At 43.5% G+C, this 20,179-nt stretch overlaps 1 protein-coding gene across 1 annotated transcript in view; it reads right to left on the reverse strand.

Annotated features, from left to right (window-relative positions):
- MTREX (Mtr4 exosome RNA helicase) overlaps window positions 1-20,179 on the reverse strand; it is a 97,364-nt gene that overhangs the window by 60,531 nt on the left and 16,654 nt on the right. Inside the window, exons 7-13 of the mRNA XM_075932456.1 lie at window positions 18,655-18,745; window positions 15,754-15,878; window positions 12,676-12,774; window positions 11,751-11,853; window positions 11,451-11,582; window positions 9,275-9,354; window positions 2,493-2,603 (exon numbers count right to left, since the gene is read on the reverse strand). Coding sequence (XP_075788571.1) covers window positions 2,493-2,603; window positions 9,275-9,354; window positions 11,451-11,582; window positions 11,751-11,853; window positions 12,676-12,774; window positions 15,754-15,878; window positions 18,655-18,745 — 741 coding nt within the window. The remainder of the gene's footprint in view (window positions 1-2,492; window positions 2,604-9,274; window positions 9,355-11,450; window positions 11,583-11,750; window positions 11,854-12,675; window positions 12,775-15,753; window positions 15,879-18,654; window positions 18,746-20,179) is intronic.

Consider the following 20,179-nt stretch of genomic DNA (forward strand, 5'->3'; position numbering starts at 1 on the left):
TCTTTAAAATATTTTTTTTAATCTTTCAAACTTTATCACAACTTTGCCAAAATTACTGCAGATCAATTATATGAAAATTGATTTAAATTTTAACACATTATTTTAACCCAAAAAGTCAGCAATGGTACTTCAGTAATGAAAAATATAGACAAATTAGTGATTTACAAGCAATGCCTTCAACAAGAGCTTAGAATATTGTTCTTTAAAAAAAAAAATCACAATTACAATATATGTGGGTACAGGTTGAGCCTCTTAAATCCAGAACTCTGGTCCTGCAGCATCCATGGTCATGATGCTGTTAGATCAGAGAGCTTCAGTGGCTGGGAGTGAGAGCTGGCCGGAGGCCAGCAGCCGGGATCCCCAGCCTGGGCCGGCAACAGAGGGGGTAGCAGTGGCCAGGGAGCCCCATCCCCAGGGAATCATGGCTAAGCGGGGCAGCAGCAAAGCCAGTGAGCCAGTGGGGTGCAGCAGAAGCAGGGCCACTGTAGGGAGCCCTGGCAGGACATGGCAGAAACAGGGCCACGAGCAGCTAGTGAGCTCCTTCGCTGGGGAGCCCAGCTGAGTGGGGAAGCAGCAGGATGGAGGTTGGGGAGCCCCAGCCAGCAAGAGGCATCTAAGCCCAAGCCATGTGGCAGCGAGCTGCTGGCCAGTAGTAGAGGGGCTGGAGCAGAGCCAGCTACGGGGTGGGGCAGCAGAAGACCTCCCAGTAAATTTCCTCATTCGTGACTGGTCAGGTTCCAAGGGGACCAGACCAGGGAGGTCCAACCTGTATGTAGTTGTAATTTCTGCTGGGAATATTTCTACTCTCCACCCCATACTAGTAGCAACTATTTTCATTCCTTGAAAGCACTATTCATTTTAAGGCTTTTATTTTAATTAAATCTCAATACTGAGAGCTGAATTCAGCCTACAATAAACCTAGGATGAGTGCGGAGTATATAGACGATCAGCTACAAAGGTATTAAATAATGTGTTTCCAGTTTTGCTGTAGATGTGCTAGTCCCAGAAAATGAGACAAACAATGTATGTGGAGAAATATCTTTTATTGGATCAACTTTTGTTGGTAGAAGGGACAAGCTTTCAAGCTTCAGAGAGCTCTTTTTCAGGTCTGGAGAAGGAAACTAGAGGATAAGATAAATACAAGATGGAACTAGGGATGTTAAATATCGGTTAATTGAATAGTCGAGTAACCGCATGAATTCTTATAGGTTACTCAATTATTCTATAGTCCTGGGAGGGGTCAGCAGCCAGTGCACCCCACTCCCAAGGAGCCCCCTGCAATCCCATTCTGTTGTCTCTGATACAGAGGCAGCAACTTGTCTGCGAGAGGAGCCAGCTTAAAAACCAGCTTCCCTCGTGGACCAGCGGCCTGTCACCCTGTGCTATTGCCTCTGATAAAGAGGCAGCAGCATGGGGTGGCAGCAGCCCTTGTCTGGGGGCAGAGAGTCAGCTCCTTGGACCCAGCGCAAGCTGGAACTGAGTTGGGCTGTCTGCTTGCCCAGCTCATAATACACTTTAAATGTAACACCACAGTAGGCGTAGGTCCCGGACCCGCTGCAAGCCAGGACTGAGCCGAGCTGCTGGCCAGCCTGCTAAAAAAATGTACTGGCAGGAGCATGGGGAAGAAATGCATGTAGTCTATATTATTAATCTATAAACTTTTGCTTATTGGTGGAACGGATTGTTAAGCATACGAGACTCAAACATGTTGTAAGAGACAGCTTAAAATGAAATGGACAATTAATACTTTTGAAGTTGTTGGACAATCAAGAGTTTGTAGGAAGCAAGGTGGGTTAACAAGTTGTTGTAATGGGTCATAAAACTAGTATCTCTGTTAGGTACATGATTTTTAGCGTCCAGCAGAGTTATGAATATAAATTTCCAGCCTGTCTTTTGAAGATGTGTAATTTTCCTACGACGACAATCTTATATTGAGCATTAGGGCTCCCGGCTTTAGCACAGGGAGAGGAAGGGGACTCTGATGCTGAAACCAGCATTACCAACACAACTAACCCCTGCTTCCTCCCACAACTGGGAACAGAGAGCTCCAATCCCCCGTAACCCATCTCCCACAGAAACCAGGAGCAGAGCTACAGGGCTCAAGCCCTTGTGCTCTCCTGGGTCTAAAGTCCTGAGTCCCTGTGCTCCCAAAGATCAGAATCCCCAAGACTCTAACCTCTGGCCTTAAGGCCCCCTTCTCCCTCCAGTGGCAGCCCCAACACTCTAGTGGATGAAGCACTGATGCAGTATAGTATTTGCTGCTTTTTTGGTTTGTTTTTTAAAGTCTGTGCAGTACAAGCAGCCTGACTGAGGACTTCTGGTTTTACAGGGTGTCGGTTAGATAGTACGTTTGTATCTCTGATGTTCGTATCTTTGAGGTTCTACTGCCCCACGATGCACTACTGTACATTTTCAAGTTAGACAAAGCTAAAATAATTATGAAAAATAAACACTCAGAATTGCACTTAAGTATAGAGATATTAACTATATACCTTTATCAATCCTTCAGAAAAAAGAATTTCAATTGTTTCCTTTAAAATTGGGAGCAAACCACCATGATGGATGCCAATTCCTCGCTTCAAAAGAGGAAGCACATGCTCAACCTGTGAACGTAAAGAGTAAACAAATATGTCTATATTGATATACTTTTAAAACAAAAAAGATAACAGTTGTGTGTAAAGCATTTAACAATTTTAAGTACAAAGAGACACAGACCTTTAATAAGTCAAACATTCACCCCCAATAAAGAGTGGTCAAAAGACAGGTCTGTTTTAGCTACTTGGTCTCACACCACAGATCACTTATAAGAGAAGTCTCTGAGCCACAAGACTTACTAGCGTCTAGCCATTCAAAGTTAACCAGGAAAATTCTCTCAATTCACTGTGAAAGAGTATATAAGTGACTTTGGAAAGAAACAGAAGGCTCTACATTCTTGTGGTCCTTGAGCACTCACTGGAAATGGATGTGTTTATGTAGCCAAATAGAATGAGAACATATGGGATGTTTTGATATTTCCTCTCCCAGTCAGTGGAAACAGATATTCCCAAAGTCATGAATAGTATCCAGTGAAACAAACTTGACCCTGCCAGTATGCCCAAGTAGCACCTTACCTATTGCTTCCAAAGGAGAAGGAAAATAAGACTACTGAACTGATAAACTCATATATCCAGACTAGCAAATAAAAAAAAATGAAGACTATAATCACTGTCAATTTCAGCAAATCAGATCCCTTAGTTAGTCAACATTCTGAATACTCAAAGCTTTGTTCAAGGACATTCATTATGAGTTCAACATGCTGAACATCATTCAACACTGTCTTACTGCTAATCACATTTCTAAATAATTTTTAAAATTTGAAAAGCTTCTCTAATAGTTTTCCTACCCACATGCAGCACTTTTGGTAAATCAATGTCTTCAAACACATATAAAAAAGGCTTTGTTTGGCTACCATTTGATCATAAATGTATAATCTCGAATTATCTTGTTCTATGAAAGCAAAATGTTCTGTTTGCAAACACTATGTAGTTCAAATTCTGAACAATTTAAATTATTTTAATCAAATCTAAGAGTCCAAAATTATTTTTAAGCAAATATACTCACTTGGCTAGCTTTATAAATTAGAACATGTTTTGTTCAGCTTCAGCATCAAAAATTATCAACTTTTTTGTTTCTACCCAAAAACTGATCCAACTATTCTTTAAGGATTTGGTGTCTTTGTCTACAACAGACAAAATATCAACCTCTCTCATATCCCATGCATATAATTACATGGTTACAAGCATCATATCTATATCTCTGTGTGTATATCTAGAACATATATAACACACAAGCTACAGTTTAGGCTGTAAAATAGTTTAAATTTTTTCACCACTCTGAATGTCCATTTTCAATTGCTCTCAACTTTCCCAAAAACTCAAAGGCTGAACTTTCCCCATTGATAGTCTCAGAACAAAACTGATTTTTTAAGACCAGGAAATAAGAGGTGTAAACTACATTAAAACAGTTATGTAAGTTAAACGGACTAAAAAAATAAAAATCAATCTTTCTATTGTTCTGTCAGCTGTTCTTATAAACATAAGAATGGCTCTACTTTGAAAGCTATAACTCTGCATACTAGTAGTCCATAATAGAGAGTAGCATCTTTCTTAGGTTTTGAGGAAGATAAAGTAGTATAAGTGATAGAAAAATAATTTCTGAGCATGTTTACTGGTTATGTACACCAAGATTTTTCAACAGAGATCCTTATGAAGTCACATAAGGAAGTAAAGTTAACAGAAGTCAAAAGCTTCCTGTACTGCCTCAATGGCTTCATGTAGGCTAGGGACTTTCAGGAGATTTTTAATAAAAAAATATGAATCCATTATTTTAAGCAATTGTTACAAATGTATTCTTTTTACAGTATCAGAGGATGAAGTGGGTCTTTGCCCACGAAAGCTTATGCTCCCACATTTCGGTTAGTCTATAAGGTGCCACAGGACACCTCACCACTTTTGCAGATTCTTTTTACAGTATTTTACAAACTCAGTTTTTATATGTTTATATTTTTAATTGTAAAGATGCAACCATTGTTCTATAAATCTGTGTGCAGCTGAGCTGCTCTGTTAACTCGACTACAAAATTGCAAATGCAAAATTTGGTAGAGAGTAGAGGATCAATATCACTCAGTGCATTTGAGCAACTGTAGATTAAAAAATGTTTTCCACCTATTTGGAGATGTACACCTTATTAAAAAGTCAGTCATTAAAAGTTACCTAGAAAATTGAGTACACGTCATTCTGGTAGCACCATGTGGAGTCAACCCTGGGGCAGTCAGTTCTTGAGATGGAGCTTGTGGATGTCAGGATGAAGAACATTGCCCTGGTCCTGAGACAGTATGTTCTGCCACTATAGAAGAGGAATCGAAGGAGCAGCTGATAACTGAGACAGATAAGGAAACCAGGTCTGCCTGGGCCATAGGAGTGCTACCAGAATGATTCTGGCTCTGTCTTGTTTTATATTCTTTATGACTTTGTTGAGGAAGATAAGAGGCAGGAAGGCATAGAGGAGGTTGTGAGACTAACTGATTATCATGGCATCTCTCACTGAGTTCTTTCCCAGTCCCACTCTAGCACAGTACTTGAGGGAATTTAGCATTGTGGAATGTAGCAAATAAGTCTATGTTCACATAACCCCAAAACTGGAAGATGGTATGTAGCACTTAGGGGTGGATCTCCCACTCATGTTTGTGGTGGAATATTTGACTGAGGTGGTCTGCGATAAGATTTTGCTTGCTTGTGAGATATACTGCTGATATGGCCATCCGACAGGGGATGCACCAGCACCACAAAGCTGTTGCTTCTTTGCAAAGATGGTATGTCCTGGCCCCGCCTTGGCATTTTATATAAAAGCTGTATTGTTAGTGAGAATACTCACTAACTTGCCATGAATTAGGGCAGGGGTCTCCAAACTACGGCCCGGGGGCCGGATGCGGCCCGCGAGGCCCTCTCATCCGGCCCGTGGAGACCTTTTTGGATTCAAAGGCAGAAGAAGTGAGATTGTTTCAAAACCCATTTGAAGCAGATGTGGCCAGTTGCCCAGATGAACTGCAGCTGGAAGTCATTGAGTTGCAAGCAAATGACCTCCTTAGGGACAAGTTCAAAATAGGACTGGTGGGTTTTTACCAGTTTTTGCCCAAGGAAGACTTTCCTAATGTCAAAACTTTTGCATCAAGGTACCTTTCAATCTTTGGAACAACATACCTGTGTGAACAAACATTTTCAAGAATGAAATACGTGAAGAACAATTTGAGAACAAACTTGTCCGATGATAATCTCAGGTCACTGTTGATGTTAGGGACAACAAATCTAAAGCCAGAAATGTCTGCTATTTTGGCATCCAGGAAACAATTTCACCATTCACACTAATACAGGTGTTCATGTGTAGTGTATGAATGTGTTATTAAATAATAACTGAATAAAATAATATTAAATAAATAATTAAAAACAACATCCATGTTTTGATTGTTTTTTATTTGGACCTCAAGTGTGTAGTCGGCCCCCGAACTGCTGTTTGATAGTTAATGCGGCCCTCGGGCTGAAAAGTTTGGAGACCCCTGAATTAGGGGAAGAAAATACTCACATGCTTTTCTTACTGTGCAGAGTTCTAGGACACTGATGTGTAAAACTGATTCTGGAGATGTCCATCTTCCATGGGTGCTGTAGTCAATCATGTGCACACCTGAGCCCTCCAGAGAAGCGTCTGTGGTTAGTTTGTTAAAAAAGGGATGCCTCTGCAGAGACTGTCAGCCTGCAGCCACCACCATATTCTTTCACCCTTTTGTAGAGCTCAGCTTGTGTAAGTGGTTTATGTGGCACCACACTTGGAGGCACTGCATGTGTAATCTGGTGTAGGGGACCACATATGTTTTGAGGACGTGTGTCCAGGTACTTGTAAGCAGTGACGGCACTGCCCAGTACACAGTACCAGCACCTCCAGACGCAGTACCGGCACCTCTAGTCAGAGCTCAACAATTTTTCCCCTGGAGTACCAGCATTTTTATTTTTTAAACAAAAAAAGGACTGGTTGTAAGCACTGTCTGGTTAAGATTATGTGACTGTCTATAACTGTTTGAGCTAATGTGGCCAGTGAGTGGAAGTGTGTGCTGGTAGTCTGGCTTCAGCTTGTATGCAGTTGTGCCTATGAATTCTAACTTCTGGAATAGAGTAAAGATGTGACTTTTGGGTATTTTTCTGTAGGCCTAGTGTGTTGAATAGTTTAATTGTCTTTGAAGTGGACTCCAGGGTCCTCTGCTCGGTATGAGTGACTATGAGGCAATTGTCTAGATAAGGGAAGATTATTATCCCTGATTTTCTGAGATGAGCTGCAGCCACTGTAAAGGTTTTGAAAAAACTCTGGGCATTGAAGATAGGGCAAAGGGCAGGACTCAGTACCGATAGTGCTGGTCCTTCAGAGCAAACCTGAAGAAATTTTCTGAGACACAGTCAAATCACTAGGTGAAAGCATGCATCCTGTAGGTCAGCCGTGGCCAACCTGAGGCTCGCAAGCCGCATGCGGCTCTTTCTCCCCCCAGGTGCAGCTTGCGAAGTACTCCTGTGGCTGCCCCTGCACCCTCAAAAACAGCCCTCTCCTCCCAGCTCCCTGTGCTGTCCTGGGCAGGGGAGCCATCCAGCACAGCCATGAAGGCTGTAGAAATAAAGATGGCGGCAGGAGCCTGCTGTGGCCCAAAAGCCTCAAAACGTATTTAAATACAGTTTCTTAAAGGAGCAGTCTCCCCTCGCCCCCCTTTTATTTGCTCAACAACTTTTCCCTGGCTCTTTGCGCTGGAACCACTGCTATCTTGGCTCTTTGCCCAGAATGGGTTGCCACCCCTGCTGTAGGTCAAGGAAGGACGTCCAGTTTCCTTTTTCCAATGATGGAATTATCCTTGCCCATGTTAAAAGCATTGCTATTTTAGGTACCTGTTCAGCCTGCCTAAATCCAAAATGGGTCTCCAACCTCCTGATTTTTTGAATTTGAAAGTATCTGGAATAAAAGCTCTTTCCCCTCTAAAGTGATCGTATCAGTTCTATTGCCCCCCATCTGGAGTAGCTTGTGAATCTCTTGTTGGAGCAAGAGTCTCGTGAGAGAGGTCTCTGAAGAGGGACAAGGCAGAGGGCTGGAGGGAAGGCCAGGAAAGGAATCATGAGGTCTTTTGAGATTACTTCTAGAGCTCATCTGTCAGTTGTAATTTGGGACCAGGCACGGTAGAAGGGCTGTAAGCTAAAGCAGTACTGGTTGGCTGGCAGAAACAATGTTGAACCCTTGACCAGATGCTCAAAAGGTCTGTCTACCATTGGAGGACTGAGGCACGGCAGGATGTTCTTGAGGTTGCCTGCATTTTTGTTGCCTCTTACAGCGTCTGAGGTCAAAGCTCCTCTGCCTCATGGAGTGTAGAGGCGATTTAGCTTCTTTTTAGGTTGAGGAACATACATGCCCAAGGTCTCGAGCATGTCTCGTAAATCTTGAGCCTATGTAAAAAAGTGTCTGTTGTGGTAGAAAATAACTTCTCCCCCTCACAGGTGCGTATTCTACACCTCCTTAGGAAACCCATACAAGTGCAGCCCAGAGGCCTTATGCATGACCACTGACGTTGCAAGCAAGCATGTGTCCACCGCATCCAGTGAAGCCTGCAGCGTGATCATGGCTATGAGGACCCCTTCATCTACGTTGGATATGAATGAAGTTTTGTACTTCTCTGGCAGATGCTCAATAAAAATTGTCATTTTCTTGAAGCAGTAGTAAGTTTATTTTGCCAGCAATGCAGAATAATTAGCTATTTGTATCTGGAGATGCGAACAAATACAATTTTTGACCCAGGATGTCCAGCTTCTTCCAGTCCTTGTTATATGGCATGGACTTAAATTGGATTTATTTATCCCTGGTATAGACTACGTCCACCAAAATTGAGTTTGGAGCTTGAAGGGTAAACAGATATTCTGTCTCTTCAGCAGGAACATAGTACTTTCTGTCCGCCCCTCTTGGGGTTGGAGAAATGGAGGCTAGAGTCTACTAAGCGTCTTTACTGGATCCAATATGGCCTCATTGACTAGCAGAGCTATTTTGGATGACGCTGATGCCTGGAGTATGTCAGTCAATTTATGTTGTATCTCAGGTACTTCCACGAGGGAAAATGTCCAGGGAATCGGCCACCTTCTTACGTAGGGTGAAAAGACTTGAAGTCGTCACCTACTGTAGGTGGAGGGAGCATTATAGACTCATCAGGGGAGGATTAGATAATGTGTGATGGAGGTAAGGTATCATCCTCCTGCGTCTCCTCAAGATCTTCTGTCTCCTCCTGAGTAGTGTCCAACCGGGTAGATCCAGGGGTTTAGGTACTGAGGCTATCACTTGTGGTGCTGTGATTTGTGCGCTAAGGGGCCCCTACAGAACCCATTCTTGCCATGACTGTAAGACTGGAATGGGAGGGAACCATGAGAATGGTTACCACATCTGGGATTGGCTCTGATGTTGTTGCTGCAGCTGGGAGGATGGCTTGGCTAGGAGTGGCATGGAAAGAAAGATTTCCTCCTCATATTTACTCTCTCTGGAAAAGAGTGGTGCCAAGTCTGCTGGGGCCCTCTAAGGTAGAGTATGGCATTTGCACAGGCACTCGGGGGGGAGGGATATTGCTGCTATAAAGTTCCGATTATAAGCGCAGGGGCGCCAAGAAACCTGCAGTGGAGCGCGCACAGAGACACCCCTCAAAGAATTTTTCTTATGCAACCTCCTCACTCACCTGAGGGAGCTTTTTGTCTTCATCAGACAGACAGTCAATTGCATTATTAAATACTTCTTCAACCATCTTCTTTTCTTCATCTGAAAAAAGGAAACATCTATACATAAGAAAAAAAATTCCTGCAAATGCCAACATGTTGGTTTTGTAAACCATATCAAATATTGCTGTTAACTATTTTAAAGGTTACATTATAAAAAGTAATGCTGAAAATTGGAAAGTCAGCCTACATACTCAGCTAAAGAAAGTGACCTCTTAAAGTTAACTAGTTTATACAATTGAAACAGTCATTTCTCATTTAACACTATAGATATGTTTCAGAAAATGATAGTGTTAAGTGAAAACATGTTATGCTAAGTCAATTTTCCCATTGAAAATAATGGAAAAGGTGGGAGTTGCATTTCCAGCAGTGGTGTTTGTTGGGACCGGGACATAAGGTTGGGGGAGAAAGTGGACTGGGTTACAGCAGGGAGGAGAGGTGTTTGGCCCTGGGGAAGGAAAGGGGAGGAGAGGAGAGAGGGATTGGGTTGGGAGTATGCCCCTGTGACGGGTCTGCTGTGAGGGGGGAGGGAGAGGAATGGCGCAGTGAGCGGCGAACCCTCCGCCACTTTGCAGGGAGGTGAGGGAAGCCCCGCGCAGCCGCCAGTGACAGGCCAGCTGGGGAAACCCAACTGCTGTCCTGCAAGCGGGGGCAGAGGAGAGAGGGCAAGGCTTCCGGCGAGGGGAGTCAGTGGAGAATGGTGCGGCAAGTGGCAAACCCTCCACCGCTTTGCAAGGAGGCAGGGGAAGCCCTGTGCAGCTGCCAGCAACGGGCCGGCTGGGGAAATCATGTTATTCCAGCAACAGTCGTGTAATTCAAAAAACGTTCCCTGAAAAAAAAAAATCGTGCTATTGTGAAAACGTGTTAAGAGGGCACGTGATAAATGAGGAATTACTGTACATAAATTAACAACAATGATTGCAGTGTTTCGAAGCGGCAGTGCCGCACAGCTGATCCCAGGCTCAGCTGTGTGGCACTGCCATTTTGAAGTACCCCCTCTTCGCTGCCTCTATCTGATAGAGAGAGCAAGGAGAGGAGGGGGGGAATTGACTAGTCCTTAACATCCCTACTACACGCATTTCCCCCGCCAGTACATTTTTTTAGCAGGCTGGCCAGGAGCCCATCTCAGTCCTGGCTCCCGCTGGGTCCAGAACCTACCCCTGCTGCAGCTCTGCATTTAAAGTGTCTTAGGAGCTGGGTGGGTGGGCAGGAAGCCCAGCTCAGTTCCAGCTTGCACTGGGTCTGGGAGCTCAGCCCTGCCCATGGACAGGGGCTGCTCCCACCTCACACCGCTGTATTCTGTGTCAGAGACAGCAGCATGGAACAACAGGCAGCCGGTCTGCAAGGGGAGCTGGTTTTTAAATTGGCTCCCCTCGTGGATCAGCTCCAGCCTAATACCCCACGCTGCTGCCTCTGGGTGGCAGCAGGCTCCTTGGGAGTGGGGCCAGAGCACACTGGCTGCTGGCCTCATCCCCAGGGACTATAGAATAGTTGAATAACTGATAAGAATTCATGAGGTTAATCGACTAATCAATTAACCAGAACTTAACATCCCAACTCTAATGAAGGGGAGTGGAGAACCACTTGGCACATGACCAATCCTTTCTCTCTTTGTGCAACTGTTTCTGAAAGTAGCTGCACTATTACTGCTGTTCCAAGATGCACGGCAGGTAAAACTATGGGCATGTCTGCACAAATACTTACTTCATGGCAAATGGAGGTGTAAATCCTCAGTGCTCCAGTATGCCATGCATTAACTGTCTATGCAGACCTAGCTAATGGGTACTACAAATTCCCTAGTTGCATTGATGTATTTATTGTTCATTCAAACCACAGACCATCAATATGCACTAGAAAATTTAGAACACAGTAAGAGTCCACACAGAGTGCACTAGAGTACTGCTGAATGACTGTGTTTATATCCATGCCCTAAGGTTCAGAATTAAAAGCCTTCTCAACACTGTGCTGATTATATCTTTTCATGAGGCCAGCAATTTCCAACTACAATTAGCTTCCATATCTATGAATTGCAAGTCTACTTTTTCATATTAGATACAAAAATCTGAAACAAAGTAGAGAACTGACTAGAAGGCTCCTCACATCTTGTATGCAAATCCTCTACAACTTATTTATCCATACCTGTATTAAAGTCTAATTTTGTCATCTGAAGGGCATAGGCTTCACAATCTTTCTTACTGAAACTGAATATAATTACAGGCTGGAAATTCCTTTCCATGATCATTTTCACTATCTTAAATACATTTGATGGTCCTAGAAAGACAAAACATTATTTTAGAAGTTGCATAAGTAGAAAAGTCTCTTAATGAGAGGTAATCTAGAAAAAAGCACTGACAGCATTCTTGTTTGCAATTTTAAAATAACTCAATTAATCTCTGTAGCATATAAGAATCATTTTAACATACAAGGTTTCAAACTCACCTTTTGTTCCTCCTTTCCTGCCCTTCTGGTCTCCTTTTGCTAAGTCACCTGCATCTCTAAGTACTTGCATTGCCGTGTTAAAGTTATCTTCTCTGAAATCACCCTAGAAATATATGTGCTTTTGTAAACAATTTCACTTTCCTAATTAAAACATTATAATTGGTCAAAATCAAGACATTTTAGATCAGATTAAAAAGCAAAAAACCCCTGATATTATTTATCAAAAAACTAAAGTACGTACACTACCACAAGTTAGCCAGCAACCCCTTTTATGGGGGGAATGTAGAAACACGTTTGCATGCAAGAATATAAACTTACAAAGAAACAGTATACCATGCTGTCAATATTTGGGTCTGTATTGATACTGACAACTGCTGGACCCTGAATCATTAGTAGCCTTATTTGAGTCTAGTCCAGCTCCCAGTGACATTAAGCTGGTATGAGATGTGTTTTAAGATTTTGTAATTCTGGATCATGAAGGGCTGCTTTTTGTTTGTTTCTTTCTTTCTTTTTAAAGTTTTTTTCACATCCGGGGAGAAACGGTGTTTTTAAAATAAGGGAAAACTGTGGAGATAATGAAGTCAGTTCCTCATGAAGGGTAAAGCTCCTACTCAAACTCTTGAGCACCTCAATGTTGCACATAATACCAATCTGAGTTACGGGTAACTAAATAAAATAATTGGTGTCCCATACAACTGTGATATTTAACAGCACTTCGGAGTACAATGGTAAGGAATTTGTTGTTCATTTAATTTTAAAAAGGGGAGAAAGAAGCTTTCCCACAAAGTCATTTTGTCTGTCAAGCAGGATAAGATACGTTGTATCAGTGGTCACAATTAAAATTCAGTGTCAAATGTTAAAAAGAACAGTCTAATAATTATTAAAAGCACAGAAAATCTTTCAAACAAACTGGAAAATGTCTCACATTTTCATCAACCACAAGGTGGAGTCCATCCCCTCCTGCTGGGAAGATATAATGTTGCAGAGGAGTAGGTCGATAATCTGTGTAAATGACATGGCAAGGCTGGGGAAGGAGGGGAACAAAAACGATTTACTTATCGTTATAATACATTTTAACATGGTATTATTCAGGGAATAAGTATGCCCCCTTGACCACAGTCTAGAAACACTTTCCAGAGAAAAATAAAAAATATTTTAAATCTCAGCATAATAAAAGATTGTGATTAGCCACACTTCTCTTATTACAGTACAACCAATGTTTGCTTTAGCCTCCCATACATTACTGTTATAGCAGTATTTTAAAAAGGCCTGGCTACCAAGACTAAGGGATTATGTGCACAGTGGACAATGCACCGGTTTTATGAAAACACTGCTACAGTGCAGCCACGGTCCCAGAATGCATTTAGAACAACTTTGCTTAAAAGCATAGTACACGAAGCCACACACTGAAAGTTCCACTGTTCTGTAGCAGTGTCCATATGAAGAGCTACTGTGCAACAAACTCTGGCATGCTGTAGGTTTGAACCCTGGCTTACCATATATAACTAGTGAGAAGGACAAGCCCTGACAAAAGTCAGGTCTAATACATATTATCCAAAATAAACTTGTATAGTACTAACAGTGACTCCTGAGGAAGAAAAAAAATATATATACAGGCAGTCCCCGAGTTACGCGGATCCGACTTATGTCGGATCCGCAGTTACGAACGGGGTTTGCTCTGCATCTCCCTGGTCTGCTGGAGACCAGCAGACCAGGGAGACGGGGAGCAAAGCCTCTGAGGACGCCGACAGCGGGACCGCCACGGCGCGTCTGGGCTGTCCGCTGCCCGCGTGCTCCGCGGCTTTGCTGCCCGTCTCCCTGGTCTGCTGGAGACCAGCAGACCAGGGAGACGTGGAGCAAAGCCACGGAGCACGTGGGCAGCCCAGACGCGCCGCGGCTTTCCCGCTGTCGGCGTCCTCAGAGGCTTTGCTCCCCGTCTCCCTGGTCTGCTGGTCTCCAGCAGACCAGGGAGACGGGGAGCAAAGCCGCGGAGGACCCGGGTGGCGGGACCACGGTGCGTCTCGGTCCGCCGCCCGCGTCTCCCTGGTCTGCTGGGTGGGGGGGCGCAGCTAGTACGCCGCCCTCTCCCCCCCCCCCCAGCAGACCAGGCTTTTCTCTGGACGCCTGTGGTAGAGCAGCTGGGGCGCTGCCAGTTGGTCCCGCAGAGCTGCTCTGGGCGCTACTGGACCAACCCGGCAGCACCCCAGTTGCTCTGCCCCAGGCGTCCTGATTCAGCCGCTGCTGGTCAGTTTCAGCAGCGGCTGAATCAGGACGCCTGGGGCAGAGCAGCTGGGGTGCTGCTCTGCCCCAGGTGTCCCCAAGTCAGCCGCTGCTGAAACTGACCAGCGCTGACTACAGGAAGCCCGAGGCAGAGTTGCTCTGCCCCGCGCTTCCTGGAATCAGCCGCTGATCAGTTTCAGCAGCGGCTGACTTGGGGATGCCTGGGGTTCTTAAGTTGAATCTGTATGTAAGTCGGAACTGGCGTCCAGATTCAGCCTGTTGAAACTGATCAGAGGCTGATTCCAGGAAGCCCGGGGCAGAGCAACTCTGCCTTGGGCTTCCTGTAGTCAGCCGCTGGTCAGTTTCAGCAGCGGCTGAATCTGGACGCCAGTTCCGACTTACATACAGATTCAACTTAAGAACAAACCTACAGTACCTATCTTGTACGTAATCCAGGGACTGCCTTTATACAAATACTTTTCAAGAACACATAAGCTCAGAGTGAAATCCTCAATTACTGGAGGGATATAGCAGTAAATAAGTCTTCATCCAAATGTAATGGTTACAAAGAAATCCTGTGACTCAACAAACACTAAGACCTACCAGAATATAAAAATGAAAACAAAACAAACATAAAAATCTCCTACTTCCATTTCCACTTACTGTTACACATTGCAAAAAAGTTTGCATTATACATACCCCCCCCTCAAAAAAACCACAGAATATTCCTTTTATAAAAGATTAAAAGATTGTTGTGAACTTAAAAATTGTGTTCTACCACCAGTTTTATTTTCCAAGATTATGTCTAAACAGCAACATTACTTTGGAATAAATAACAGTGCACATCTACACTACAAGCCTTTTTTTTTTAAATAACATGTTGCTGGAGGACTTCTTTTACTCCAACTCCTGTAACCCTCATTTCAGGAGGCTTAAGGGAAGGTCAAAGGAAGAGTGTTCTTCCCTCGACTTCCTGCTGTGTAGACAGTGCCAAAAGCCGAATTAAGCTACTTCGACTTAAGCTACACAAATGACATAGCGAGGTTGTGTAGCTTAATTCAACTTTAGCCTTGCTATGCAGACATACCCTCAGTTACTAGAATTGGGCTGTTGAAACTGAGCATTTTTAATCCAACTCATATTTCACAATGTTTTTCACATTTTGTCGTTTAGATAACTGAAAAAATACCAGTACTATACTTTTCTATTTTTACTGTCCTTCCCATCCAAACATTCTTGTTGTTTATGGCCTCTGTTCTGCTGTGTTTCGGATGCAAACCCTACTGGGAAGCATACTGTTTGTTTAGAACCGTGGTCACCAACCAGTAGATCGCGAGCTACCGGTAGATCTCAGGGGCTCTAAGAGTAGCTCTTGAGCCCTCTCTGAACTGCGCACCTGTGCAGTACATTTACATTAGATTTCCTCATGTAATGTAGGCGGGGCTTCAAGGAAGGGGCGGGGCAGTAGATCTTTGCCTGTTCTGAGACTTAAAAAGTGATCTTGGGTGTAAAAAGGTTGGAGACCACTGGTTTAGAACAACTCCCACCATTGAGATTTAAAATATATAATCACTTATTTATATTGTTTTACAAAAATCTATAAACAGTAGATTTGTTTTCATATAGTCAAAATGGTGTGCCAATTTTAAGTTGACATCTCTTTAATTTAAACTGTGAAAACACCATAACCCATCTAGGTATAGGGTTCCACACATTTATTAGACAGTCCAACTTTTCAGATGGAGATCTTGTGGATCAGTCCCCACTAACAGTAATTCCAAACCTGTTTATGAAGATGGCAAATCCACTCAGCAAACTGGCGGGCATTCGGAATAGTGGCAGAAAGAAACACATAGTGAACATTGTCAGGTAGCAAAATAATGGTCTCCTCCCATACCACACCACGTTCTGAAAACAGAAGATACAGATGGCAAATTGTATGAAGGCCCCACAAACTTCCCTTCCTCCTCTCGCCTCAGTTCAGAAGCTAGAGTACAGAAGAATATACAGAAATCAAAAGATGACTTCTTCCTTCCCAAAGGAAATGCAGACATTAATGCACAAATCTTATTATGCATTTATGCAACATCTTCTCACACTTTCTGCAACTCAGTCTCACCAGCAAGCCCACTCCTGAAGGAAAAGGGATATTGATTCAAATGATGATCTGATGGAAAAACCAATATTTGTTCTTGTTCTACTTACAACTTTGGCCTGAACCCAGCAAAAAAGTTAGATAAGGTTACAGGGGTGTGGGATGGTGACACAGTGCTGGTTAACAGCACCTACTTAGTTCTGAGGGTAATCAAACTGGTCATTGAAGCTCTAAATTACTCCAGAGCAGAACATAAGGAAAAGCTGGTGCCTAACTGATGGGCCAAGGAGCACAAGAGGCTAATTAGGCAGACGGTACAACAGGCACAGCAAGGAAGCAGGCAACACACCCCTGCACCTTTCTTCCCTGTGACTCTCCCAGTGTGTAGATGTAATGCTATCCAGCATACAAGATGGTGGGAATCAAGATAGTAAGTAAATGGTATTATGTGTTTTCCCAATTAAAAAAATCTGAGCTGTTTATGGACTGGAGTAGAGGCAGGAGCAAGTGAGCCATGCCATAGATGAGTAGAGCCCTGTGAATCTGCAGCTATCTGGTTCATATCCATGGATCAGATCACTTTCGTTTTCAAACCATTTTTGCAGATAGTGGTGTGGATGCAGATTTAACGGGCGCAGGGCTCTAAAAATGGAAGTAGGGGTTATTTATTTATTTAGCTCTAAGGGCTTGTCTAGACTACATCCCTCTGTTGAAAGAGGAACGTAAATGAGCCCAATTGAAAGTGCAAATGAACCAAAGATATAAAGATCCAGCACTTCCATTTGCATATTTGTGTCCGATCGCTGTTCCAAAAAAAAGTGTGTCTAAAGTGAAACCGCAGTCTAGAGAAAAACAAAAAAACCGTACTCATTTTTTCAGGAAGCACAGCTCTTGCGCAAAAACAGCTGCTAATTAATTATGCAAATGAAGCACGGCAATATTCTACTCTGCGCTTCATTTGCATAAGCTTTTGCAGAAAAAGGCTGCAGTCTAGACATAGCCGGGGGGGGGGGGGGGGGGGGCGGGACTATAAAGCCCCAGCAGGGTTTGTTCCCGGCCCCAGGAGCTAACCCTGCTGCAGCTCTGCCTTTTAAATGTATTAAGAGCTCCTAGGCTCTTAATACATTTAAAAGGGAGAGGCATAGCTGAGGGACCAAGTGTGAGCCGGGAATCAGCTGATTCCCAGCTCATGACTGGTCTCTCCACCACACCCTGCCTCCCTGCCCCTCTGCAGAGACAGTGCTGGGGGGAGCCAGCTTTTAAGCCAGATCCCTCCCCCCCCGCCACCATCAGCTCCTGCTGCTCCTCAAATGCCTCCCTCTGATAGAGACAGTAAGGGTGGGGAACGACTAGCTGAGTCACTATTCCACTACCCGCTAAGCACATACTTGTCGGGTAGTTGACTAGTTGCTTACATAACCGTCTTCTTTTTCCAGCCACTGCTCAGGGAGGGTGTCTGCCCCTCATGCTGATGGATATGGGCAGCAGCATCTCTGAGTTCACCGTGAGTGGGTGCATCCCTTCTGCAAGTATTCTTGGAGCTTCTCCAGAGTGTGCTGTCCCCTTCCTTACCCCTCTTAGTGCAAGCTGCCTGCAAGCTGTGGGCATGGCAGGCAGTGAGCAGGGGCTCCTCTGGGTGGCATGTAGCATCAGCATATGGGATTCCCAGAAGCCTCCTTGGGCCTGGCTTCTCTGTAGCCTTCTGACAGAGCACACCTAAAAGGAGCACCAGCTGCCTAAGCCTTGCTCACCAGTGAATGTGGGAAAGTTAGGCTCGGTGTCTCTGGCTTGCAAGGAATTTAGTCCCATATTTCTTTGCCAGATGGAGGGCAGGCAACCTCCTGCAGACTTGATTTGCCTCCTCTTTGGCAAAGGGGGGAGTGGAGGAAGGGAGGTATGTCTGTGGTAAAGGAGGGTGGTATTACCTAAACATGAAACATAATCACTCCCAAAGCTTTGAAATCTTCCTATCTATTATTGTTTGGCTTGGGAGCTCTGTTTCTGAATTTTTTTCCTTAATATGAACAGAAGCAACAAACCCAAGCCAGCTACAAAAGTTCTTCACTTATTTATTTAAAGGAACTTTCCTGCATTTACTTTCAGCTGGCCTTAAGACACTAAAAAAGCAGCACGCAATGTGACACTTCCAAAGCCCTCCTCCACAATGCCCCTTTGAGAGCCCGCTCCATCCCTTACCCCCAAAATCCCTGCCTTTGCACTGCTTCTTCCCTACAGAATCCTGCCCCCACCCTTCGCTCTCCTATCTCTGATCCCTCAAGATGGTTTGCTACTGCAGGTGCAGATAGGGATAGAGCAGCAGTTCCCAACCTTTTCCAGATGGAGATCCATTTTGACAATTCGGGAAGACTTGGTGACCCAAGGCAATTCAAAAACAGGGGGAGGAAGAGGGGCAGAGCCACCTGGGGAGACACCTGGCAACCCTTTTAAAGGTAAAAGATGACTAGCAGATGTCAGATTGAATCACAGGCTGATCCTAGCAGACATGGATCTACACTTTTGTGTCAATGTAGGGATCTACAGATGGAAAGAAAAATATACAACTTATTTCAGAGAAATTGTACACCATACCTGAGTCTCTCATATAATGTATTTCATCAAATATAACCCAAGCAACTTCTCGCATAACCTCAGAACCTCTGTAGAGCATACTTCTCAAAATCTGAAGAAAATAAAAGGGTGCAAGTGATGCAACTAGCACTTAGAGATCATGTATATTCAGAAGTAATAATTAACAGCTCTTGCTTTCAAGGACCTCTTTAAGAAAGTTTCTCATAGAGATGTCTGGTTCATATTCACATGCTAATATGTAACCTTAATTTGCAAATAAAAATCTACACACTTAGATATAGGCTCTAAGAAAAGTACCTAATCGGTATCAAGCTGCTCCCAGCAATAATTATAAGATACGCTTTACAATCATCTAACTCTAATCATGTAACTCAGCAATATGATCTGAACCTGTTCCCTCTGAGATACAGTGAAGAAACAAAGGGCTAAATTTATTATCATTACTCTGATTCTCCACTTGATTGTGTATTACCACTAGATTTCAGGACCAGTTCAGCTGAATGTTCTTTTAAACCTTCACTTACCCAAAAGATGCCACAAAGGTAATTACTATGTTAAGGGGAAATACTGTAAAGTCTAAAAGATCTTCTCATTCAAGTTTCTCTACTAAAAATGATTTACTTCTTTGAAGTGATTTGTACTTATTCCCACTTTTAGGAATCTATTGAACAGTACAACTCCCCCAGGAAGGTAGACTGAGAACTTTTCACTCAACAGAAGTTACAGTATTGGTCTCCCAGAATAAGCATTAGACCTAGATGTCAAGCTGAGGGAGCAGTGCTGTGTAAGGCTGTGTCCAGACTCAGGGTTTTTTTCAAAAAAAGTAGCCTTTTTTCGAAAAAACTTCACCTACGTCTAGACTGCAGCCGCGTTCTTTCGAAATTAAATCGAAAGAACGCGGCTTTTCTTTCGATGGCGGTAAACCTCATTTCACGAGGAAGTACGCCTTTTTTCGAAAGTGTTCTTTCGAAAAAAGGCGTTCTTGAATACCAACAGGGCTTTTTAGAAGGAGAGCATCCAGACTCACTCGCTGCTTTCTTTCGAAAAACGGCTTGCTTTTTCGAAAGTTCCGCTTGCAGTCTAGACGCTTTTTCGAAAGAGGCTTGCAGTCTAGACATAGCCTAAATGTGTACAGTGAATTGCAGATCTGTGTTCTGCAGACTACGTAATACTGACATCTTAGAAGACTTGTAATCAATGCTGTCTTAGCCACAGTGGGGTGAGTCATAAGGTCCAGAGAAACTGACATGCAAGATAGCATATAATATATCAAAGTGCTCAATTTCCTGATGCAGAAGATAAATGGAAGTAGGATTCCTTTTAAAAAAAATGGATTCACGAAAGCTATACATATTCTTGCTAAATTTAAGTACTTTAGTTCTTCCCAAATAAAAACCTTAAGTCCTCAACATCTAAGGTATGGACTCCTAATTTTCCCCAGGTGATAATGAAATTTTGAAAAGACTATCAGGAGAGCAATAATCTGAGTCAGGTGGAATTCAAACCACCACTTTTATATAAGCCT

The sequence above is a fragment of the Pelodiscus sinensis genome, chromosome 6 (genome assembly GCF_049634645.1).
Source record: "Pelodiscus sinensis isolate JC-2024 chromosome 6, ASM4963464v1, whole genome shotgun sequence".
Taxonomy (NCBI): domain Eukaryota; kingdom Metazoa; phylum Chordata; order Testudines; family Trionychidae; genus Pelodiscus; species Pelodiscus sinensis.